The 10,787-nt window shown below is 37.3% G+C and overlaps 1 protein-coding gene across 1 annotated transcript in view; it reads right to left on the bottom strand.

Annotated features, from left to right (window-relative positions):
* Positions 1-1,036: 1,036 nt before the first annotated feature.
* Positions 1,037-10,787, bottom strand: part of MORC3 (MORC family CW-type zinc finger 3) — a 46,006-nt gene continuing 36,255 nt past the window's right edge. The window contains exons 14-17 of the mRNA XM_087937629.1: positions 10,270-10,436; positions 6,079-6,934; positions 3,139-3,302; positions 1,037-2,295 (exon numbers count right to left, since the gene is read on the bottom strand). Coding sequence (XP_087793755.1) covers positions 2,142-2,295; positions 3,139-3,302; positions 6,079-6,934; positions 10,270-10,436 — 1,341 coding nt within the window. The 3' untranslated portion in view covers positions 1,037-2,141. The remainder of the gene's footprint in view (positions 2,296-3,138; positions 3,303-6,078; positions 6,935-10,269; positions 10,437-10,787) is intronic.

Genomic DNA, 10,787 nt, shown 5'->3' with positions numbered 1-10,787 from the left:
GCGCTTCCCTATAAATTGATACCTAACCCTTTTAAAGCGTAACGCATTTTTAAAGGAAAAACTGCTGGAGTGGGCAAAAAGAGGGAGGTCGCGGGATACAGGTGACACACAGAACTTTTATTTGAGTGAGATGGCAACATCCAGTGATCTTCCCAGACTCTATTATGTAGTTTGTTTAGCAACTATGTTAGAATAACAGAGTTGGAAGGGACCTTGGAGGTCTTGTAGTCTAATCCCCCTGCTCAGGCAGGAAAGAAACCATATAGCATTTGTCAAATGGTCGTTCAATCTCTTCTGGGGAGCTTCCAGAGATGGAGAATTCACAGCTTCTGGAGGAAAGTTGTTCCACTGGTTAATTGTTCTGTCAGGAAGTTTCTTCTTAGTTCTATCTTGCTTCTCCCCTTGATTAGTTTCCATCCATAGCTTGACTCCCTCTTCGTGGTAACCCCTGAGATTGGAACACTGCCATGTCACCCCTAGTTTTTTTTCATTAAGTTAGACATACCAAATTACAGCAACCATCCGTAATCATCTTTGTTGCTCTTCTCTGCACTCTCAACATCTTTTTTTACATCAGTGACCAAAACTGGATGCGGTATTCAAAGTGTGGCCTTTACCAAGGCATTATAAAGTGGTATCAACACTTCACGTGATCTTGATTCTATCCGTTAATGCATCGTAGAATATTGATAATGAACATTTCTTTGGAACCAATGGTAGTTTGGAACCAATGGTAGGACTTGTACACTTTTCCAGAATTCTTAGCAGTTTGGCGCTGCTCATGTACCCTGGCAAAGCAGGGAGGGAAGCTTCAGAATGAAGCAGTTGGCAGAGCTCTGGAATGGCTGGAGAAATTCTCCTTGGTTTTTCTCCACTGCTCTCCAATTCAATCCTCTTTCTGAAAATGTCTTCAACACAAAATTTGAACTTGTTCTCTTTTTGGGAAGTTTTCCTATTGGCAGAATCCTAAATTCTTTTACAACTGGTTTTTTTTTTCAAATTTTTATTGGATCGGATAGAATAAAAAACACAGAAGTCAATATGTGTGTGATTTATTATTAGAAAAAAATGTATGTCTATTTACATTTATTCCTGTCACATATAACATGAGAATGTTTTCACCATTTAGTACAAAATATATACATTTCTCATTTATTTCCTGTAAATAAAAAGTCATTTCCATTTATTTACTTTTCTTCAAAATGTAAATGTACAGTATAAATTTAAATAATGTTTTCCATACAGACAAGATTTATTTTACTCAGACTTTACAGTACATTCAATTATCAAATAATAATATGAATAATGAACAACATATAACTATAAAGTTAAGAAAAAGAATGTGGAAAAAATAAACCCTTAAAACTTATTTTGATAAAGCAATCATTTATTCAACAAAACATAATCTGATAGTGTAACAATCATTATGCAATACTCTTAATCAGTATTTATAATACATCATCAGGTATCAAAACGCAGAAATACTCATAGGCCACTATAAAATGTTAATAATTTGGGGGAAATGCTACTTGACAAAATTGCCAGTGTTTTTTTTAAAGTTAGTTAAAAAGGTATCTAACTCAATTTACAGTATCTGTGATTAATTTCTGAATGTGTTATAAAAATTAAATCTATGAGAAATGCTGAAAATTCAAAAGGGGTAATAGAATGAACCTGTAATGGCATTTGAAGCACTTGAAATTAGGAAAAAACTAGACATGGTGTTAAGACTGTCTTCCTATTAATAGTACCACACATGTACATTTTGATTTTCATCAGGTATGCTAAATAAAATATTAACCCAAGTTTCCTTTCCAATTTGGCCATGACAAGTATCCTTCTGTCACCACAAACCCTAGAAAGCAAATCAGCTATAGTTCCTTCACAGATGTTGCTTTCAGGAGCTGCTATTGTCATAACCACAAGAGTAAGGAAAAAGTTCCTTCCATCCCTGCATGATCTCTTCACTGGAGACATTCACTCTTTTTGTGGCACTATTAACACTTTGAAAATCCAGCTGCAACATTTCAAGAATATATTTAAACCCTTAAATGATTTGGATTTATTTTATTTGCGGGTTTGAAGCTTCACAATAGTTCATAAATTTGAGCATAGCATGGATGTGGCAGTGGAGAAAACATTTAAGCACTACTGATTTCATTCATATGTTCTACAACTTGTCCTAGAATTTCATCAACCACACCAACGTCGTAGTTCACTTGTTTCAGGTCAAGATCTGGCATTATTGTTGCCAGTAGCAGTCCCACATTAACTCGCAGTGATCGCAACTTCAGGCTACAGAAGAGACAACATTGAGTACATTAGTTAAAATGTTATATAACTTTTACGTACAATTGTACGTATAACTTCAACACTTAATATATTTCCTGAGCATTTTATTTTTCCCTTTATTCTTTCATAACTAATTCTAAAATATATATTAAAGTACCCGACATTGAAGTGCATCTTGGCAATGTGGTTAATGAACAGAGAAGAGCTTTGAAAAAAAATTGTTCTGAACTAAATAAGAATGGCCCTGATCTTCAAAACAAAGTTTCAGCTATTCCAGAAATCTTGACAAAGCGTACCAGGAGTTTTGTTTAACACTTTTAATTGCATAGGGCAATAATTGTGAGAAGTGCCCTGCTTAAACCACTTCTATGTTTAAGAGCATAACTCACAATGCAAATAGTTAATGTTTCTTTTGACTCATCATAGTACAGCGCAAAACATTTTTAGTTTATACTATTTTCAATTCAAAATACTTAAAAATGGTCAAAAAATGTTTCAAATAAGAACCATTGCTGGATATTCTGAATTTGAAAAGCTTTAACTCACAATATATTTATTGCCCACTCCTAGCAGACACATGGATACATACAGCAAAGATTAAGGAGGTAAAATTTTAGGTGAAAATCATAATGTAGTCAGTGGTTCTCAAATTTTTCTTAACCTTTAAATGTTAAGATTTAAACTGTAACATGTATTCAAGCCTTCATGAACCTCGTGACTGACATCATGGTCCCCGAGGTGTCTGAGAACCACAATTATAGATAGAATTTGGAACCACTGGAGTAGAAGTTTCAGGTATTAATGAAGATTTTAATATGCTTTTCCATGGATATAAAAAATATCTACCTTTCCCCATCAGAATAATTTACAGGTTCTTCAAGATTACTCGCTACAGAATCATTTGTTCGTGCAACCATTTGTGGAGTAGAAGCTTTTAACTGTGCAATTTCTGCTTTTAGTTCTTCACACTGAAAATTCAATTGGTTTTTTTCCATTTCAAGGAGTTCAATCTGAAAGAAATAGGTCAAAACTTTCTATTCAAAATATTTACAACTGTGTATTTAAATTCTGCATATTTCTGATTGTGCAAAATCTTCAAAAGGTTTGCAATGCTTAAGACTGCATAGATGACTTCTAGGTTTTTTCATGGCAGCAGCTTCTAAAAGTTTGCATGCAAGATTTGCAAACAATGCAGTTATTTTAACAATTCAGAAAGAGTATTTACTTATACATTACAAAGTACCTTTTTTGAAGGCTTCACACAGTTAAATACATATAAGTTAGGGAAGCAAGTTTAATATATTATTGTTGTTAGTGTTATCGCTAGACCTTTGAACACCATGCACAAAACACCCAGGAACAGAATGGGATATGTTCTTAGTGGGATGCCATGCAAAAACAAAGCAAAACAAAAGCCCTACAATAAATGATAACGTTCAATACATTTTTATGGTACAGTCTTCTGATTATTTACATTAAAGAAGAGCAAATAATTTCTATTGTATATAAATATAAAGGCCCAAATAAAGAATGGAAGCAAGTCACCAGGTGCTCTCCAGATTTTTAAAAAATAAGTATTCTCAACAATTCTGTATTTCATGGCCTGACTAAGGCTGAAGGGAGTTGTAGTCATAAATGTAAAAAGTATTGGACTATAATGCTATATACTGATATAGTATCATCCAATACAGTACAGCATATTGAACTTTTAATATGCTGTACTCCTGAACAATATACAATACAGCATATTGAATTCAGATGACCTTTCAAAAGTTAAAGATAGGTAGGTAGGTTGACAGACACAATCTCTTTTTTTGTTGAATGCTAGTCTTCCAACATTCAGAAGTTGAACAAATGCAGACTGAAATATGGAATCAAATTTATTGTTTTTTTAAAAAAAGAAGGAAGCCATAAGGAGCTGTTTGAATTTTGGCCAAAATATTAATCTTGCCATATCAGTCTATAGCACTAATAGTCTAATTTAATATTCAAAATATAAGCAACTGTAAGATTTAATCCATTAATATTACAAAACTATTTTTAACAAAATCCAATGTTTTAAATAAACACAAACCTATGCACACCTGGAATAAATCAAATTGAAGACATATAATTCATATGCTCACTACTGTAAATGCAAATTGCTATTTTGGAGAATCAATTCTTAACTTTAGACTATATGAACTGGAAAAAATCAATTTTATATATGAATTCAACACTTAATGCCTCTGTTGCTACTTTTGACTTTGGAAAATGGGATTGTACAGATTTTTGACAAATTGCTGGATCCTCAATGTGAAGGCTAGCTTTTGGGCTGTAAGCATTTAAAGTATCGGTAATCTAGCTGTTAGCAGCTAGTCAATCTTATCTAATCTCAAAAAAACTAAGAAGAAATGGACCTGCTTAATAGTACTTTGATGAAATACTAGGGATTTTAGGCTAAACAAGGAAGCTGAAAGAACACTGGTATTGTTAATAAGAAAACACAGACATTGTTCATGAAGTCACTAGGAATCAAGACTGAATGAGAGTCTTCATTTTATGTATTGTTGACTACTCAATTCTATTTAAGAAATAAGAACTGCAAAGCGGATGCCTTGTAGTAGATTGTTAGATTAAATGATCAATACTGCCTTTATATCAAAATGAGGGCTACTTTTTACTTACCTACCATGTTTCCCAGAAAACAAGGTTTTATTTTCTTTTGGGCCCCAAAATAAGCACTTGGGCTTATTTACGGGGAGGTCTTTTCTAATCAGAAGGCCTGGCCAGGCCAGGCACCCGCCCCCCCAGTGTGCACAGGAGGCAGCAACCATGCAGAGGCCGACTGCAGCAGGAGGCAGGTACCAAAAGAGCAAAGGGCGAGAGAACGATCTGATCAAATGCCCGTCTCTCTGTGTGTGTGTGTGGGGGGGGGGAGGAGAGAAAGATATTGACTGGCAGGAGGCTTTTCACTCAGCTGCTTTCCCTCGTTCTTCTCCTCCTCCTGCTTCAGATACAAGCTGCACTTTTTGTCTGTCCATTGTAGCGCCCAGGCTTTACTCTCACAGTGGTGGGGCTTGGGGGATGGTCAATCCCTGTTCGTGGCGCAGTACCGAGATTTCCATAGTGTAGTGGTTCGTGGCACAGTGAAGACGGAAGACAACCCCCCCACCCTCCACCAGACCACACCAGCCTGGCAGGGGTGGAATAGGAAACCAAGTGGCGCTGAAAGTGTGGTGTTCAAGCCCTTGAGCTGCTTTCGGCCAGGCTACAAGGCCCTCAGATAAGCTGGTGTAGGGTGCGTGGGGCAGCTCTGTACCCCCAGCCACCCCCACCAGCTGCGCCTCACCCCACCTAGTACAACCAGATGGTGAGAAGGGCTTAACTAGGCCTTATTTTGGGGGTAGTGCTCATTTTAGGCCCATGCATAAAAATCGGGCTAGGGCTTGTTTTCAGGGTAGGTTGTATTTTCTGGGAAACATGGTAGTTTTTTGCTTTTATTAGATGTGGTAACCCACTGAAGTAGAAATAATGTACTTTTATTTAGACTCAAGCACTACTTAATAATTATGTATTTACAACTAGTAATGGAATTTTCAGAAAAATAAATGTGTTATACACAAGGCGCAGGACAAATCTAGACAAATGCAGCTTGAGAGTAAATTAAGCTACAATGCATCAATCCTACCACAGAAATATTTGGTGGAACAAAAGTAAAAATGCAGTATTACAACAACTGCAAAAACTGAGAAAAAATAATTACAATCAACTTGGCTTTATTACATATGCATTTGTAAAACTTACCTCATTTTTATACTGATCTCTTTCAATACTGCACTTGTCCAGCTGTCTGAAAACATCATCCAGCTGGACAGCCATCTCATCAACTTCAGTTTTACTTTCACTGTTTCTACACTTAGTGCATTCAGATTTTAAATTCTGTAGTGTAGTATATTGTTTTTTCAACCATTTAATCTCATTCAATGCCTGCTCATAGAAAATCAAAATCTCCTCTGGACTTTTTCCTTTAATTTTTTCTAGTTCATCATCTGACAGAGTGATATTTGTTTCTGTTGACTGATGGCTCATTTCCTTTTTCATGTGTTTATCCTTCATTTCCACAATTTTTTGCTCTAATGTCTTTACTTTTTTGAACAACACGTTATACTGTTCTTCATATTTTTCTTTTTCATTTTTGGCTAATTGCAACTGAATATTTAATTCATTTATTTTCTTGTCCACATCCCCCAAAGCAGACTTGGAAATGCCAGCAGGTTCTGATATGGTCAATTCAGGCTCCGGTCTGGATAGCTGATTCTTTTCAACACTGACATCTTCTTCTTCTTTCTTTACTGCAAGCCACTCTACTTCTGTTTGTGTAGCTGCAGTTCCTTTTGTACATTCTCCTTCTGAACAAGCGTCTTTGCTTTTGGAATCTTCTCCATCATCACCAATATAATCCAAACTGGCACCACCTTCAACTTTTACTATTTTGATGTCACATTCTTCTGTTGCAGGCTTTGGAGTACTGTTCTCCTCCAAAATGATTACATCATTGTCATCCTCATTAACATTTTTTTTGTTCTCAAATGCTTGGCTAGTCACCCGCGTGATCTTAATTTGTAGTGGTAAATCAGAATTAGAACGTTTTCGTTTAAGCCTACAGAAACAGCAAGAGATGTGTATTACACCAACACTTTTAAAAATAAAATTGTTTTCTTTTGTATTGCTTTCTAAATAGAAAGTCCATTTAAACAGAGATAATAAATTGAAAAGTTCTTGCAACTGTTGAGCCTGCACCCTTACAGAAAGAATAAGCAGCTGGATATTGGTAGTTAATGCCTCTTTATGGGTGGGATAGGTGCCAGTTGCCTGGAAAGATATGCTGATTTGTGCACTGAAGAGGCATGGTTTCTAGACTCACGCCAAGGAAAATAGATTGACTACATATTCAGAAGCCTGCTAGCCCTAGAACTGTAGCAACTTTGCTTCTCCCAAATGAATAGATCTGTGGATGAGCAGATGAAAGCTGTGACAACTTGGATAATATCGCCTGAGCAGAGTCACTGATAGTTGTCACTTGTAAAATTACTGTTGATTGCTATAATTTACTTTATATGACATGGCCTTGACAATACCCAGAACTTTCAATTAATGGAAAATATAACAGCTTGTGTACTACTTGCACAGATAGTCCTTGAGTTACGAACGTAATGGAGCCTGCCTATTCCATCTGTAACTCGAGATTTTGTGAGAGTGAATCTCGTACACTGAATGACATCACTCCCTGCTTTCGCCCACTCATTTGATAATTTAATGCATGGCAAACGCGTGGCTTGTTAAGTGAACATAAGGTATCTCAGGGTGGGGAAGATCATGAGGGGCCTAGTGAGGGAACAGGCCACCTACTTCAGACCACCCAAGACCTCCCCCAACCCATAGATACCTTTCTCCCTTCCCTGGGGTCCCCACAATTACTTCCCCCACATCCTGCCATGTTGGTTGACCTACCTTATGAAGATCTGTCTCCTCTCCAGCCTGTTTCTTTGCCTGCTCCATTCTTTCTCGTCAGCAAAGTGCTTGACAAGGCCTCCAGCACCAAAAAAGCAACCCGAGAGGCCTCGTCAAGCTGATTGGTGGTGAGAAAGCAGCCTGATAGGTTGCACGCAGCCTCTCGGGCTGTTTTCTTGTCCACAAAGCGCTTAAGGATTGCGTCCCTGTAAGCTTTGACAGATCTTTGCATAAAGCCTTTGCCTGTAGGAACAGAGCTTTGGAGGGACGTGCCTATTTCTCCCCAGCTGCACTGTTGCCAACAAAGGCTTTTTGCAAAGGACTGCTGAAGCCTACAGGAACACAATCTCCCTGCAGGCTTCGCTAAGGAAATGGCAAACGGAGGGAAGGCCTTAAGGACTGAAGACTAGGACCGAAATGGCAAATGTCCAGGCATCAATTTGCAGAGAATAGAGGCCTAAAGTGTGAGATTACACAAGACTGATATCGTGTGATCTCATGGTATATTAGGCCTCTGTTCTCTGTGAATGCAGGCAAAGAAACCACGACAGAGAGATCTTTGCAAAGTAAGTCAGTCTCCAGAAGCAAAGTGTCCGCGAAGACCCGGCCCCGGGGGAATGTTGCAGAGCCTCTGTGTCATTTGTAAGGATGAAAAACTCTCATGGTGCTGCAATATGCATAATTTCGGGATTTGTTCGTAAACGCTAGGGGATGCTTATTGTGTAACTTTATCTGTAAAAACAATTGGGCAGCTGGGTATCATTGGGACTATCTATTCCAGGACGAACTCGCTTATCCAATATCTGTGCCTTGCTAGATGAGAGAGGCCACAGAAGCAGATTTATTTGGTGGCTTCCCACTTTGGAACAATCTGCCTTTTTCTCTCATGGTCTTTGAAAGACAAACTCAGCAGAGGAACAATTTGCTTAAAAATGGATTTGGCTGACATTAAAACAGTGATTTGATGCTTAAAGAAGAGGTGTTTTTTTAAAAAAAAAAAAGCTAACACAACTTGTAGAACACAACAGGGACACCTTAGGAACAACTATTAGAACAAGCAAGAAGACCTCTAAAATTGCTGCAAATGCTGAATTAACAGAATCAAGACTAATAATTAAAAGGGAAATCAGGTTACTAGGTGGAAGGATAGTTACTAAGGGATTCTGCTTTTTCTTAAGTAAACAAGATCACTAAACTTTCTTCTGATGCCTTATTAGTAGGAGAACTTTGTACCCCCATCCCTACCTCGCCTGGACAGCTACAATAAACTTGGCTCAAATCATACACTAATAGGGTAAGGGGACTGCTGCAACGGCAGCCATTACTAACTCTGTGACTTGCCTGTGCTGTTTGGGGTTATGAAGCTGGCAGTGGGGGTCTTTTTGGTCCCTGGTCACATGGCCAAACAGGATCCGGTGATTTTTTGCAGCCCGGATGGTGGCAAGTTTGTTTGGTTTTTTGGTACTGTGTGGGCTTGAGGACTAGTGCTAGAATTGCTTCTAAGTATTTTAAAATATTCTTTTTTGTTATTCTATAGTACTGTACTGTTTGTAAGCATTTTGGGAACTGCTCTGCTTTTTAAATACTATACTTTGCAAACTATTGTATTTGTAAGTACAGTACTTTGCAAAGATAAAATTTGTTTGTGTCTGCCTTGAAACTGCTTGTAGAAATGCTAGCAAGCATCTAAACAAAGCATTATATAATTGTGTTTCCTTGCTTTTATTTTGGAGATTAGTGTATATTACTGTTCGTAGATTTTAAATTTAAATTGCTTCCAGAAGTTATGGGTGCACATCATTGGAAGCTTTTAAGAGACTGGATAGGCATTTATTAGAAATATTCTCTTGTGAAAGCAGTGGGTTAGATTAGATGGCATCAAGGTCCCTCCATCTCTGTTACTGTTGCAAGCTGAAAGTTCTGTAAATCTCTCCCCCATCTCCCTCAATGTCTGGCTGGAGATGCTAAAGCTAATTAATGACAAGTGTTTGTTTTTTTTAAGCAACTGCAACCTGAGAGTTCTGTAAATTACCTGCCCCCCAAGAAGCTTGAGCTGATTAGCAGCAAATTATTATTTTTTTAAAGCAACTGCAATCTGCAAGCTTCCTTAGAGGCAATTTAGTTCCACAGCCTAAGGCTGCATCAGAATCAGCTGATGGGCGGTCAGCAGGAAAGCCTCTCAGTTAGCGATGGCAACAATCAATTAATGAATCCAAGGAAACAGTGTCAGATCTTTGTTAATTTAATGATCCATTTGATTCAATTAAAGAATTTGATTTTAAAAATTCATAAAATTGAGTCTGATTCATTTGATGAATTATTTGACTTGCGAACCTAATGGGCAGGCTCATACCTCAAGGACTACTGTAATTATAAATTGTATTCAAATATGTGTGAGGTGTATTAATACAGTTATATATTGTGTAGAACCAGTAAATGATTGAAGTGGTATAAAAGTTGCGTTAAAAAAATAAATGTACTGACCTTTTTTCAGAATCAGAATGTGGAGAAGATACTGATGAATCTGATATATTTAGAGTCCTGTTTAGAGGTATATTTGAAGTTTCTACATGCAATCCTGAAATACTTTCATCCATTGCTGGGGGTGTGTTTGACAAGGCAGGTGTTTGCCAATGTATTTCATTACTTTTCTGTAGAAAAGGCATCATTTCATAACAATTAGAGAGGAATCACTTTTCCTCAGGGTATTTCTCTTTAAAGTGGTGATATATAACTAGAACGCTATGATAATACCAAGTTAATTACTTTATTTTTTACTTCACAATTGTTTCAATTACATGTCAACTAGAACATAAAATATTCAATGAATATATTTATACATATATACAGTCCATGACCTTTGACCATTTGAAGTTATAACAGCACTGAAGATCCTCAGAGTTCAGGCCGTCCCATTATCTTCTGGTCACATGATCATGATCTGAGCACTTGGCAACCAGTTCACATGACTGGTTGCTGTGCCCTACAATCACATTATTGCC

Source organism: Pseudonaja textilis, chromosome 7 (assembly GCF_049901715.1).
Source record: "Pseudonaja textilis isolate UNSWEBS1 chromosome 7, rPseTex1.2, whole genome shotgun sequence".
In the NCBI taxonomy this organism is placed as follows: domain Eukaryota; kingdom Metazoa; phylum Chordata; class Lepidosauria; order Squamata; family Elapidae; genus Pseudonaja; species Pseudonaja textilis.
This window is presented reverse-complemented; position numbering and strand designations above follow the sequence as displayed.